This window comes from Oncorhynchus gorbuscha, linkage group LG07, assembly GCF_021184085.1.
Source record: "Oncorhynchus gorbuscha isolate QuinsamMale2020 ecotype Even-year linkage group LG07, OgorEven_v1.0, whole genome shotgun sequence".
Taxonomy (NCBI): Eukaryota; Metazoa; Chordata; class Actinopteri; order Salmoniformes; family Salmonidae; genus Oncorhynchus; species Oncorhynchus gorbuscha.
Window position 1 is genome coordinate 48071016 of NC_060179.1, and position 15918 is coordinate 48086933.

Here is a 15918-nt window from a genome sequence, read left to right on the forward strand (position 1 = left end):
GCACCTATTCAGTCAAGGGTTATTTATTTTATTTTTTTACTATTTTCTACATTGTAGAATAATAGTGAAGACATCACAACTATGGAATAACAGATATGGAATCATGTAGTAACCAAAAAAAAAAGTGTTAAACTAATCAAAATACATTTTAGATTTTTACATTTGAGATTTTTCTAAAATAGCCACCCTTTGCCTTGATGACAGCTTTGCACACTCTTGGTATTCTCTCAACCAGCTTCAACTGGAAGGTGTTTCCAACAGTCTTGAAGGAATTCCCACATATGCTGAGCACTTGTTGGCTGCTTTCTCTTCACTCTGTGGTTCAGCTCATCCCAACCCATCTCAATTTGGTTGAGGTTGGGGGATTGTGGTGGCCAGGTTATCTGATGCATCACTCTCATTGGTCAAACAGCCCTTACACAGCCTGGAAATGTGATTTGGGTCATTGTATTTTTATTTATTATGGATCCCCATCAGCTGTTGCCAAGGCAGCAGGTACTCTTCCTTGGGTCCGGCAGAATTAAGGCAGCTATACACTTTTAAAAACATTACAATACATTCATTACAGAATTCACTAAGTGTGTGCCCTCAGGCCCATACTCCACATATCTACAACACAAAATCCATGTGTACGTGTGTGTGTATAGCACGTATGTTATCATGTGTGTGTATGCATGTGTCTGCGTCTACGTTTGTTACTTCACAGTCCCAGCTGTTCCATAAGGTGTATTTTTTACCTGCTTTTTAAATCGGATTCTACTGCTTACAAATACACCTCCTCCTCCATGCTTCATGGAGATCATCCGTTCACCTACTCTGTCTCACAAAGACACAGCGATTGGAACCAAAAATATCAAACTTGGACTCAGACCAAACGACAGATTTCCACCAGTCTGATGTCCATTGCTAGTGTTTCTTGGCCCAAGCAAGTCTCTCTTCTTATTGGTGTCCTTCAGTAGTGGTTTCATTGCAGCAATTCGACCATGAAGGCCTGATTCACGCAGTCTCCTCTGAACAGTAGATGTTGAGATGTCTGTTACTTGAATTTTGTGAAGCATTTATTTGGGCTGCAATTTCTAAGGCGGGTAACTCTAATGAAGTCATCCTTTTCAGCAGAGGTAACTCTGGGTCTTCCTTTCCTGTGGTGGTCCTTATGAGAGCCAGTTTCATCATAGCGCTTAATGTTTTTTACGAATGCACTTGAAGAACCTTTCAAAGTTCTTAAAATGTTCAGGATTGACTGACCTTGATGTGTTAAAGTAATGATGGACTGTCATTTCTCTTTGCTTATTTGAGCTGTTTTTGCAATAATATGGACGTGGTCTTTTACCAAATCTTCTGTACACCACCCCTACCTTATCATAACACAACTGAATGGATCAAACGCATTAAGAAAATAAATTCCACAAATTAACAAGGCACACAAGTTAATTGAAATGCATTCCCAGTGACTACCTCATGAAGATGGTTGAGAAAATGCCAAGAGCGTGCAAAGCTGTCATCATTGCAAAGGGTGGCTACTTTGAAGAAAGTAGTTTAACCTTTCTGGCGCAGATGTTCTGCTAGCGACCCTCCTCGACAACATCCAGTGAAATTGCAGAGCGCCAAATCCAAAATACAGAAAGTCATAATAAACATTCATAAAAAATACAAGTGTTATACAGTGGTTTAAAGAGGAACTTCTTGTTAATCCAGCCGCTCTGTCAGATTTCAAAAAGGCTTTACGGCGAAAGCATACCAATGCGATTATGAGGACAGCGCCCCGCATACAAAAAACATACAAACATTTTACAACCAAGTAAAGGAATTACAAAAGTCAGAAATAGCTATAAAATGTATCACTTACCTTTGAAGATGTTCATATGGTTGCAGTCACAAGAGTCCCAGCTACACATTACATGCTCATTTTGTTCAATAAAGTCCCTCTTTATATCTCAAAAACTGTTTTGTTGGCGTGTTTTGTTCAGTAATCCACTGGCTCAAAGGAGGTGAAAACATGCAGACGAATACATCCTAATAGTACCGGTAAAGTTCGTTGAAACATGTCAAACGATGTTTATAATTAATCCTCAGGTTGTCAATTGTCTAAATAATCGATAATATTTCAACTGGACAATAGCGTATTCAATAGAAAGGAAAAACAACGAAGGGCACGTAATCGGTCACACAAACAAACCAGCACTGCATGATTCTACAGTCCACTGACAGAAAGGTCTCATTCTTCATATTTCAAAAAACAAGCCTAAAACTATGTCTAAAGCCGGTTGACGTCTAGTGGAAGCCATAGGAACTGCAATCTGGGTCCTAACCCATTAGATACTCTATAGGCATTCAATTGAAAATGCCCACCTCAAAAAAATCCCACTTCCTGGATGGATTTTCCTCAGGTTTTTGCCTGCCGTATCAGTTCTTTTATAGTCAGACATTATTTTAACAGTTTTGGAAACGTTAGAGTGTTTTCTATCAAAATCTACCAATTATATGCATATCCTAGCTTCTGGGCCCGAGTAACAGGCAGTTTACTTTGGACATGCTTCTCATCCAGACGTCAAAATACTGCCCCCAAGCCATAAGAAGTTTTAACTCTACAGGATCGGTGGGTCCCCCATGGGACGGTTGAGCTAACGTAGGCTAATCACATTAGCATGAGGATGTAACTAACAACAACATTTCCCAGGACATAAACATATCTGATATTGGCAGAAAGCTTAAATTCTTGTTAATCTAACTGCACTGTCCAATTTACAGTAGCTATTACAGTGAAATAATACCATGCTATTGTTTGAGTGCACAGTTATGAACTTATGAAAAGTTATTAAGTAACCAATTAGTCACATTTGGCCAGTCTTAGTACAACATTTTGAACAGAAATGCAAAGGTTCATTGGATCAGTCTAAAATGCAGCACATACACAAGTGGCTAAAATATAAATTGTGCCTTGGCTGGAATAATACATTATGGCCTTTCTCTTGCATTTCAAAGATGGTACAAAAACATACAAAAAAAACATGGTTTTTGCTTTGTATTATCTTGTACAAGATGTAATGTGTTATATTCTCCTACATTCATTTCACATTACCACAAACCTCAAATGGTATCAAGAATATGCATATCCTTGCTTCAGATCCTGAGCTTTGGGTATGTCATTTTAGGCGAAAACGGATGTATATTATTAAATCCAATTTATTTTCATCTTCTGCTTCAGAAAACAAGAGTGACGCAACAAAGGAATCATATTGGTTTGACTGTAGTGGAATTTCCGGAATTTAAATAAATAGCCATATAATCTCCTTTTGAGCATTCTCAATAAATCAAATTGATTGGATAACACGCCCATTATAAAGATATTAATAATTTCAAAAGGTTTGGAAACTTGCCACGACTGTCAACTAAACTTGCAACAAATGTTACATGGCGCTAGTAATGCTTTTCAAATCTTGTCACGACAAATGCTGTAATAATTCAGCCACTGCTCCAATTAAATCATAACCCCTACGGCACAATATGGTTTCTCCTTCCTTTATAAAGAACCAGATCTGTGGGGAGGAAGACAAAGTGCTGAGAGGAACATAAACTGGGTGTGATCACAGAGCGCTGAGCGATAGCCTGGAATCAAGTTCTCCCTTCACCAGCCCCCTGTACCCTCACCCTATTTAGAGAGAACAAGGCCCATAGGTGCCATTTGGGATGCACCCCTACTCTATAGTGTTTGTCGGGCTCAGGAGAGAACAGCCTAACATCAAGGATCAGCTTAAAAGTATAAATCTTCATCTTTAGTTGAAAGGGGGTTGAAACTTCTCTGACCCTGGATCAGTGTCTAGAGGTGGTGTCATTCTACTAAGTGTGGGGAACTGGAACTGCAACACTTGAACCATGGAGAGTCCCCAGTTGACATTGATACTAATATATTGATGATAAATTGAGATAAAAAATGACCAGCGGATTCCTTTGGGGTTGCAACTAGATTGTGCCCAGAAACTTTGGTTTGGTTTTAATTTTGAATTCCATCACAGGACTGACTCACCAGAGGGTCTCTCTCGCCCCCCACCAGCAGTTTGACAGCGCCGTCCTTCAGAGCCAGGGAGCGCACAGTGCTGCTCTCACTGTCGGCCACGTACAGACACCCCCAGGGCTCCTCTGGAGCGGGGGCCAGGCCCGAGGGCTGGGCAAAGCCGGCCTTTTGGGGGTAGGAGTTGTTGCGGTTCTCTTCGTTGCCACTGCCGGCGAAGCGCACACACGTCCCCGCTTTGGACTCTCTGAAGGGAGTTGTCATACGGTTAATATTATCATCTGTGTGTATGTAGCCTATGTGATCAAGTGGTTAGTTCCGCGGAACCTGGCACACATGTATACCAGTCGGCATGGGCTCGAATCCGACCCATGGCCTTCTGACTCATAATATCGCCTAACTTTCCTGTCCCTTCTTCACTGTCCTCTCTCAATGAATATATAAAACCCTCCAAAATAAAATGATTATCCATCACTGGCACTAAAGCTTACAGTCAAATCGAAGGAATGGTGAAATATCACAACATTGGTCTGTAAACCAATCCTAGCCTCAGGAGCCCCATTGTTTGAGCCTAAGGAACTGGATTGGTGTTACTTAAGCAATATGGTGCAAGCTCCCCTGACAGTGGATCTGTCACATTATTGGGTTCTCGTACAGATTTGAAAACACCAAAAGGGGTAGATAGAAGCTAATAGCCTACTTAATTCTAGACTGAATATATGGAAGAACAACATTATCTGGCCCTGAAACAGTTGCCAATGCACAAAGCAATTATGTGCCAGTCACTCACCTTCTTTTAGGCAACTTCCCATTTTCCAGGAACAGAGCCCAGATCTGGTGTGTCCCTGCCATGGCCACCCACAGCATGTTATCCTCCTCACCGCCTGGAAAGTAACACAGAAATACCCCTTTCACAGTACTGAGCGAGCCGGATCGAGCAAAGCCGAGCTATACTGTACTGCTCTTGCCTGATCACACATCCACCTTTCTTTAACAGATCCATTGACTTGATCTGAGATTACCTCAAATAACCAGGAAGGACAGATGGATTTTTTAAAAGTATTCAAGGCATATACCAGGGCCATACACTTGAATACTTTAGATCTGCAACAAGACATTGAGTACACAGGACCCAAATATTTCAGAGCTCGTACTATTGCTTTTAGTTATTGGATACAGTCAAAAATAAATCCTTTATATTCAAGCAAGGACACAAAACATCTCCCTATACTCACATGCTACCCGTATCAGCTTAAACAGAGTAATATTTGCTAGCAAATCTCTATGGGGTCAATTTCACACCTTAAGTATTGAATTCAAAATAAAATAAATTGTAAATATGAAAAATACATTTGAAAATGTAAAAAATAATATTTGAGGAAAAGTGAAATGATGGATGTTGAGATAACAAAAAAAATCTAAAGTAACATTTGTAGAATTGTAAACAAAAATAATGATATCAAAAGCTACTCTTCCTGGGGTTCAGCAAAATTAAAGCAGTTATGCATAATTTTTTTTTTTAAACATTACATTCACAACAGATTTCACACAGTCTCCACTGTTCCATAAGGTGTATTTGTTTGTTTTTTAAATATAATTTTACTGCTGCGTCAGTTACTTGATGTGGAATATAGTTCCATGTAGTCATGGCTCTATGTAGTACTGTGTGCCTCCCAGAGTCTGTTCTGGACTTGGGGACTGTGAAGAGACCTCTGTTGACATGTCTTGTGGGGTATGGATGGGTGTCCAAGCTGTGTGCCAGTAGTTCAAAAAGATAGCTCGGTGCATTCAACATACCTCTAACAAATACAAGTTGTGATGAAGTCAATCTCTCTACTTTGAGACAGGAGAGATAGACATGCATATTATTAATGTTAGCTCTATGTGTCCATCCAAGGGCCAGCCATGTTGCTCTGTTCTGATCCAATTGCAATGGTCCTAAGTCTCTCTGTGGCACCTCACCACTGGACTGAACAGTAGCCCAGGTGTGACAAAACTAGGACCTGTAGGACCTGCCTTGTTGATAGTGTTGTTAAGAAGGCAGAGCAGTGCTTTATTATGGACAGACTTCTCCCCATCCTAGATACTGTTGTATCAATATGTTTTGACCATGACAGTTTACAGTTCAGGGTTACTCCAAGCAGTTTACTCTCCTCAACTTGGTCAATTACCACATGCTTTATTACAAGATTTAGTTGAGGTTTAGGGTTTGGTGAATTATTTATCCCAAATACAATTCTTTTAGTTTTTGAAATATTTAGGATGAACTTATTTTGGCACCCATTCTGAAACTAACTGCAGCCCTGTTAAGTGTTGCAGTCATTTCAGTCGCTGTGGTAGCTGACATGTATAGTGTTGAGTAAAGCGCATACAGTTTAAGTCATACGTTTACATATACTTAGATTGGAGTTGTTAAAACTTGTTTTTTAACCACTCCATAAATTTCTTGTTAACAAACTATAGGTTTGGCAAGTCGGTTAGGACATCACTTTGTGCATGACAAGTAATTTTTCCAACAATTGTTTACAGATTACTTCACTTATAATTCACTGATTCACAATTCCAGTGGGTCAGAAGTTTACATACACTAAGTTGGATGTATTTCAAGGGCTACCTTCAAACTCAGTGCCTCTTTGCTTAACATCATGAGAAAATCAAAAGAAAATCAGCCGAGACCTCAGATAATACATTGTAGACCTCCACAAGTCTGGTTCATCCTTGGGAGCAATTTCCAAACGCCTGAAGGTACCATGTTCATCTGTACAAACAATAGTACGCAAGAATAAACACCATGTGATCACGCAGCCATCATACCGCTCAGGAAGGAGATGCGTTCTGTCTCCTAGAGATGAACGTACTTTTGTACGAAAAGTACAAGGACCTTGTGAAGATGCTGGAGGAAACAGGTACAAAAGTATATATATCCACAGTAAAACGAGTCCTATATTGACATAACCTGAAAGGCTGATTAGCAAGGAAGAAGCCACTGCTCCAAAAGCGCCATAAAAAAAGCCAGACTACAATTTGCAACTACACATGGGGACGAAGATCGTACTTTTGGAGAAATGTCCTCTGGTTTGATGAAACAAAATTAGAACTGTTTGGCCATCGTTATGTTTGGAGGAAAAAGGGGGACGCTTGCAAGCTGAAGAACACCATCCCAACCGTGAAGCACGGGGGTGGCAGCATCATGTTGTGGGGGTGCTTTGCTGCAGGAGGAACTGGGTGCACTTCACAAACTAGATGGCATCATGAGGTAGGAAAAGTATGTGGATATATTGAAGCAACATCTCAAGATGTCAGTTAGGAAGTTAAAGCTTGGTCGCAAATGGGTCTTCCAAATGGACAATGACCCCAAGCAGACTTCCAAAGTTGTGTCAAAATGGCTTAAGGACAACAAAGTCAAGGTATTGGAGTGGCCATCACAAAGCCCTGACCTCAATCATATAGAAAATTTGTGGGCAGAACTGAAAAAGCTTGTGCGAGCAAGGAGGCCTACATACCAGCTCTGTCAGGAGGAATGGGCCAAAATGCACCCAACTTATTGTGGGAAGCTTGTGGAAGGCTACCCGAAACATTTGACCCGAGTTAAACAATTTAGAGGCAATGCTGCCAAATACTAATTGAGTGCATGTAAACTTCTGACACAATGGGAATCTGATGAAAGAAATAAAAGCTGAAATAAATAATTCTCTACTATTATTCTGAAATGTCACATTCTTAAAATAAAGTGGTGACCCTAACTGACCAAAGACAGGGAATTTTTACTCAGATTAAATGTCAGGAATTGTGAGAAACTGAGTTTAACCTCTTGAAGCTAGAGGGCACTATTTTTATGTTTGGATAAATAACATTCCCAAAGTAAACAGCCTATTTCTCAGGTCCAGATGCTAGAATATGCATATAATTGTATAATTGACAGATTAGGATATAAAAACAATCTAAAGTTTCCAAAACTGTCAAAATATTGTCTTATATTGCAGGCGAAACCCTGAGGAAAATCAAACCAGGAGGTGGCTTCTATTTGGAAAACTCTGTTCCATAGCCTGCCTTTGTTCCTTTTAAAGGGATATCAACCAGATTCCTTTCCCCATCGCTTCCTCAAGGTGTCAACAGTCTTTAGACATAGTTTCAGGCTTTTATTTTGGAAAATGAGTGAGAAAGATAACACTGTGTCATTGTATGGCTGGGTGCCAGCAGAGTTTTGCTTGGCGCAACAGAGTTTGGGCAGCCATTGCCTTTCCCTCTCCTACTGAAAAAGACAGTTGCGGTTGATATATTATCGTTTATATATATTAAAAACAACCAGAGGATTGATTATAAAAAACGTTTGACATGTTTCTGTGGACATGACGGATACTATTTGGAATTTGTCTGCGTTGTCGTGACCGCTCTTTCCTGTGGATTTCTGAACATAACACACCAAACAAACGGAGGTATTTTGGATATAAAAATAATCTTTATGGAACAAAAGGAACATTTATTGTGTAACTGGGAGTCTCGTGAGTGAAAACATCCCAAGATCAAAGGTAAACGATTAATTTGATTTATTTTCTGATTTGTGATCAAGCTACTTGATGCTAGGTGTTCATAATGTTTTGTCGAGCGATCGATAAACTTACAAAACGCTTCGATTGCTTTCGCTGCAAAGCATATTTTCAAAATCTTACATGACAGGTGGATTAACAAAAAACTAAGCCAGTGGCATGTCGTTAGTGAAGATTGAAAAAAGTAAGGGGCCTAGACAGCTGCCCAGGGGAATTCCTGATATTACCTGGATTTTGTTGGAGAGGCTTCCATTAAAGACCACCCTCTGTGTTCTGTTAGATGGGTAACTCTTTATCCACAATGTAGCAGGGGGTGTAAAGCCATAACAGCTAGGTTTTTCCAGAAACAGGCTATGATCAATAATGTCAAAACCCGCACTGAAGTCTAACAAAACAGACCCAAATCTTTTTATCATCAATTTCTCTCAGCCAATCCATCAGTCATTTGTTTCAGTGCTGTACTTGTTGAATGTAACCTATTGAATCGATTTCGCCTACATGCTTGCCTGCAGTTACTACCGTTGGTTAGGTTACTCGGATCTTTGCTTTCACTGGCAGTTGTTTTCGATGGTTTTGGAAACATGTTTCTGAGAAGGCAGGGCTTGGAGGGAGGAGTAGATAAGTCTATTGGTCCACTAGTTTTGGAGTGACGATTCATCGTAACCAAATCAATGAGCAGGATAGACATAGGAAGGTGGAAAACTGAAAAAAAAAGCATTCGTTTTCAAATAATTTGCTCTTGCTGTAAATGTATTTGCATGAAAGTTTTTTGTTTCGGTTTTGAGTCTCCAATTATTATTATTATTTTTTTTTTATCTTGACAGATTGTAAATTACTTTTATATTAGTGTTTTATATCATTATGTCCTCTTAGTATGAATAGAATAGTTTTTATTTCCTTGCAGCTCTGTGTACGAGAAGAGTGTAATTATTTAGTGGACTGCAATAGACTGTAGGAATGTGCACTCCCAACAACTCAATGCCTCTCCTGACTGATAAGAAGTCCTGTGATATGAGAAATCCTGGGTGATGGAAAAGTACTGAAGTATCTTTGTGGAAGGGAGGGGGTGAGAGCTAAGAATATAAAGTGGACACTGCAATTTATTCAAGGTATGTATTCAGCTGTACATCTTCTCTGAGTAAATATTTGAAACGTCACTGGGAGTTTGGGCTCTTTTGTATGATAATGTTTATTGTATATTGGTCTTCTTATTAATTGCCGTTTTCAGCAGGATTTCAAGCTTAAGGAAGAGGTTTGGGAGGAAGGAGAATCAGGAGGGAAGCCAATAAATAAAAGGTACGCTTGTATCCTACCAATTCCTCATGTGCCCCTTAAGGGCCATCTACCCAATCTGTTTTTCAACCTGTCGTGAGCCTTGAGATTGTTGAATCAAAGTATCTGTGGAGAGTGAAGTTTTAAAATGTTCAAGCGAATCGGCAATATGGCCATTTAGGAAAAATCCTGTGTGTGCTTGTGACAGGTGGATGCATCCTCTCCGTAACTGGTGACTAGAACCATTGTTATTAAATCTGAGGCCAGTTTATTAGTGGATAGCTCTAGGGATAGAGAAGTATCTTATGTATAGGATTCCACCGGAGATAAAAAACTAGATCGTATGCGCATAGTTCTGGGGTGGGAAGTTTGTTGAGACTATACATCAACAAGCCTCCACCAAAACAGACAGCGGGCGGTGTGATTGATTCCCATGTTTATGTGCTACCTATGAGAACACTCCCAAAGAATCTCTATGATGTGGTCTTGGTGATTGGAGTCACCCATGTAAGGGACATGCCCATCAAGACACTGCATCTCAGTGCAAAAGGCTTCACTGCAGTACATGGTTCGAATCTAGGCTGCATCACATCTGGCCGTGATTGGGAGTCACATAGGGCGGTGCACAATTGGCCCAGCGTCGTCCTGGTTTGGCCAGGGTAGGCCGTCATTGTAAATAAGAATTTGTTCTTAACTGACTTGCTGAGTTAAATAAAAATCAATGGATAGCTCTGGGTGAGGAAGAGTCTTAGGGCAGGTCTTCCAGGGCAGGACCTCACCGAAAAATGTGTTTGAAGTCATATAGACTGCGCAGGGTAAAACGTACCAATGTTATTGGTAGATGCTACCTAATAGAAGATCCCTTAATGATCTATATTGGCTATTTGGCCCCAGTGGGGTAAACAAACCTATTATATAGGTCCCCATATACAAAAAGTGTTGTCAGTGGTTTTGGCATGTTCATTGTGGACAGGTGGGTGAAGTAGCCAGTGCATTTAGGCCTTATTAGTGTATGGTCAAGGGGTGGGAATTGTATCTAACAGATTACGAAGGAGAATATATAGAAAATATTCCTAAAATGTATGAATCCAGAAATTCAGACTGGAAAATTAACAATTAGTGAGTGGTGATCAAAGTATTACCAAAGGATGCACTATAAAAGCAGCACAATATAACCCACAATTGTGAAATAAAGTAGTTTTAGATGGAGTCACTGCTTATTGGGTTCCAATTTATGAATATGATGGGAATGAGAGACATTGTGTAGATATGGTGACTATACATTCAGTTCATCAAACTTTTACATTCAACCATCGTGAAGTCTTTTTGTAAAAATAAGTAGAGGCAAGAATAGAGAGCTTGGTGGTAATATGGCTCTTCCTGCTTCCCAATCTGTGGGATGTTATGCTGCAGAGTCTAAAACATGCAGCAAAAAGTAGGCCCCTTTGCTATTATGTAAATAGTTCATTTTGAAACAACATTCCTCAATTCAAAATCACCCACCAAGTGTAAAGAGACTAAAACATGACTGGAAACTACGCAGAAAGCGACCAGCTTATCGCTGGTCTCCTACCAAAGATGAATGTATCACGGTACTTTGCTATGTGCATTGTTCCTAAGCACACCAAACATCTTTGTTGTTGTCGTCTGAGTCCGTTGCGTCTTTCTTGTAGTCTGCTCTGTGCATTATTTCCATCTGTGGTCTGTTTTGTCACAAAATTCTAAATGATCCATCTCTTTGACTCAGTATATAGGGATTAGATTCATTTCACAGCATAACCACACAAAATAAAAAAGTCCAATCAATGGACAGTATAGGCTGGAGGTGTGCAAAATGCATAGGCTACAGGTTAAAGTGCATACGGTTGTGAAAGTGGCTGTCTCCATGACCTAGGCCAATTTGGACTGGTCACGACCAGCTACAGTGACTGTCAATCATCAAATAATTGGATTGGAAAAAAAAAAAAAAAAAAAAAAAGACTGTTTATTCGATTTCATATGCAAGATCAAAAACATGAAGAACGGCCCATGTATCATTCTGTGTTGTCTGGAAGACGAATATTAAGTGGCCAAAACGTACAGAGGATAAGTTGAACCAGAAATCGAAAATAAATTTGAATAATCAAATCATTATTCAGTTTCTCGAAATTCAATATTTCCTTTAGACACTGAAAAAAAAACTCAAATCGTTTGTGTTGTTTGATTTCAGAATCATCTCAAATAAACCAGGAATGACCATATACTCGTTTTTTTACATTGTAATATTAATTGGCCAAAACATACAGACATTATTGCAATGTGAAACATGTATTTCTAAATGAAACAGTTACTACAGTACATTCAGAAAGAATTCAGACCATTGACCTTTTCCACATTTTGTTACATTACAGCTTTATTGCAAAATTTATTAAATCATTTTTTAAACCTCAATCTACACACAATACCCAATAATTACAAATCAAAAACAGTTTGGACATTTCTGCACATTTAGTCAGAATAAAAAACAGAAATAACAAATTTACATAAGTATTCAGACCCTTTACTCAGTACTTTGTTAAAGCACCTTTGGCAGCGATTACAGCCGAGTCTTCTTGAGAATGAAGCTTCAAGCTTGGCACACCTGTATTTGGGGAGTTTCTCTCATTCTTTTCTGCAGATCCTCTCAAGCTCTGTTAGGTTGGATGGGGAGTGTCACTGCATAGCTATTTTCAGGTCTCTCCAGAGATGTTTGACCAGGTTCAAGTCCGGGCTCTAGCTGGGCCACTCAGGGGCATTCAGAGACTTGTCCCAAAGCCACTCCTGCGTTGTCTTGGCTGTGTGCTTATAATCGTTGTCCTGTTGGAAGGTGAACCTTTGTCCCAGTTTGAGGTCCTGAGCGCACTGGATACGTAAAAAAAAAAATCAAAGACATCTCTGTACTTTGCTCCGTTCATCTTTACCTCGATCTTGACTAGTCTCCCAGTCCCTGCCGCTGAAAAACATCCCCACAGCATGATGCTGCCACCACCATGCTTCACCGTAGGGATGGTGCCAGGTTTCCTCCAGATGTGACGCTTGGCATTCAGGCCAAAGAGTTCAATCTTGGTTTCTTCAGACCAGAGAATCTTGTTTCTCATGGTCTGAGAGTCTTTAGGTGCCTTTTGGCAATCTCCAAGCGGGCTGTCATATGCCTTTTACCTAGGAGTAGCTTCTGTCTGGCCACTCTACCATAAAGGCCTTATTCATGGAGTGCTGCAGAGATGCATGGAGTGCTCCCAGAAGGATAACCTTCTCCCAACTCCACAGAGGAACTCTGGACCTCTGTCAGAGTGACCATCAGGTCCCCCGATTGCTCAGTTTGGCCATGCAGCCAGCTCTAGGAAGAGACTTGGTGTCTCCAAACTTCTTTCATTTAAGAATGATGGAGGCAACTGTGTTCTTGGGGACCAGAATAATTTTTTGTACCCTTCCCCAGATCTGTGCCTTAACAATACTGTCTCGGAGCTCTATGGACAATTCCTTCGACTTCATGGTTGGGTTTTTGCTCTGACATGCACTGTCAAATGTGGGACCTTATATAGGCAGGTGTGTGCCTTTTCCAAATCATGTCCAATCAATTGAATTTACCACAGGTGGACTCCAATCAAGTTGTAGAAACATCTCAAGGATGATCAATGGAAGGAAGCAGGATGCACCTGAGCTGAAATTCAAGTCTCATAGCAAAGGGTCTGAATACTTATGTAAATAAGGCATTTCTGTTTTATACATAAGCAAAATACTCTAAAACCCTGTTTTCGCTTTGTCATTATGGGGTATTATGTGTAGATTGATGAGGAAAATGTTTTATTGAATATATTTTAGAATAGACTGACAAGTTTCAGGAGAAAGTTATTTGTTTCTGGCCATTTTGAGCCTGTAATCGAACCCACATACGCTGATGCTCCAGATACTCAACTAGACTAAAGAAGGTCAGATTTATTGCTTCTTTAAAATCAGGACAACAGTTTTCAGTTGTGCTAACATAATTGCAAAATGGTTTTCTAATGTCAATTTCCCTTTTAAAATTATCAACTTGGATTACCTAACACAACGTGCCAACATTGGAACATGGTTGCTGATAATGGGCCTCTTTACACCTATGTAGATATTCAACTAAAAATCAGCCATTTCCAGCTACAATAGTCAATTACAACATTAAACAATGTCTACACTGCATGTCTGATCAATTCAATGTTATTTGAAACGGCGTTGCTACAGATGCTGGTTCGATACCGTGCCGGCCACGACCGGGACACCCATGAGGTGACGTATAATTGGCCCAGCGTCATCCGGAGGGTTTTGGCTGGCCAGGATGTCTTTGAAAACAAAATGATCTCCAAAATATCGTTATTTTTTAAATAAACAATTTAGAATCCTCTAAATGTAATTATTTGCAGAGAGCCATATAGATTGCAAAATAGTTGAGAAGAGATTTGATGGGACATGGTTTATGAATTGACATGAAGTTTTCCGTTTCTCCTGAACAATAGTGTAAGAATTGCTAGTTCTCGGTCTTGAGAGACACTTATTTTTTTGTTTCTACTTGATCAGAACAATCTGTAACTGGACTGTAGCATATTACTTACAAAAAATTACATGAGAAGCGCACATTTGTAAATCCCAAACTATAAAAATAAGGCAACGGTGGGCTTTTGGTTTCTCTCCCAAAAAAAACAGAGATAAATCATTTAAAATAACAAATTGGCTTTAATTGACAAATTAGTAAGAATGTCCTTTTTCTTGCTCACTTTCGGAAACAAAATCATCTCCAAAATGTCATTATTTTTAAACAAAGCGATTATAAATAAAAAATTATATAAAAACTCCTTAGATATTCTCACATATCATATTTGCCCTAACGAAAAATGCCCCTTAGATATTAATTTAGAATTTATTTTTATTTATTTAGTGTATGCAACATGAGTCTCACTAGTGTTGAGTAATGTGCTCGGCAAGTCAGTTAAGAACAAATTCTTATTCACAATGACGACCTACACCAGCCAAACCTGGACGACGCTGGGCCAATTGTGCGCCGCCCTATGGGACTCCCAATCACTGCCAGTTGTGATACAGCCTGGATTCGAACCAGGGTGTCTAATGACACCTCTAGCACTGAGATGCAGTGCCTTGGACCACTGCGCCACTCGGGAGCCCTTTATTAATCAAGTTCCAGTTCTTTAAAGATGCTAAATGTGTTTTGTTTCATTCTCTTAATAATTTTTTTGTTGGCTAAATGGTAGCGGCACTAGCATTTCTTGATAATTGGTGCAATATTGCCTGTTCAAAACTTTGTGAAGGTTTAAACCAGTTCCCAAGTGTTGTGTTTCATTCTGTTGAGCCATTTTCTTTGGTCAAATGAAGTCCAACTGTAATGTTGTATTTGTCACAATATACCATCCTGTTTGTATGTTTCCTATAAGTAATGTTTTGACTTACTTTTGATATTACCCTGATAAAGTTCAGAAACTTTAGTGAAGGTATGGTGTGGTTATTAGCCTATTATACTGCAGGCCTATGATATGAAGGCAGTACTCACTGGCGCTCCAATTGACTGACAATTGAACTTGAGTTGATGAAGAATGTTTTAGTGCTACCAGAGTTACTTCTATAATCTAACATTATAATGCTTATCTTTATAAAAAAAATATTCATATTGAAAATGAATAAATTAGTCTATGCCTATTTCCGTTTAGCAGTAGCCTATCTGACAAGGATAAAGAAATGCATGTCGGTGTCGTAGCATGCCGCCGGCATATCTGCATATCTTGCTCTCTGGGCTAGGCCTAAGCTTCTCTTCCTTTATATTTAGTTTTTAAACATTAATATCATATAGTGTACGCCTAAGTCTATGCATGCAATGCCCTGATACATTTAGTGCTCAAATCCCCAACAGCTGAACCAGGACATGGACATTTTTGGTTTTTACTTTCCTAAAACAATTAAAACAATAGTCTATAAAAGTTTAACTAACATATGCTACACATCGAAACAAAAACTTATTTTTTATTTTGTTATAGGATATTAATTATTATTTTTGGCCAATATCCCTTATTTATTGACGGTGCTGGCTGT

At 39.4% G+C, this 15918-nt stretch overlaps 1 protein-coding gene across 1 annotated transcript in view; it reads right to left on the reverse strand.

Annotated features, from left to right (window-relative positions):
• Nucleotides 1-15918, reverse strand: part of nhlrc2 (NHL repeat containing 2) — a 49010-nt gene that overhangs the window by 10672 nt on the left and 22420 nt on the right. The window contains exons 7-8 of the mRNA XM_046356513.1: nt 4800-4893; nt 4025-4256 (exon numbers count right to left, since the gene is read on the reverse strand). Of these exons, the coding sequence (XP_046212469.1) occupies nt 4025-4256; nt 4800-4893 (326 nt within the window). The remainder of the gene's footprint in view (nt 1-4024; nt 4257-4799; nt 4894-15918) is intronic.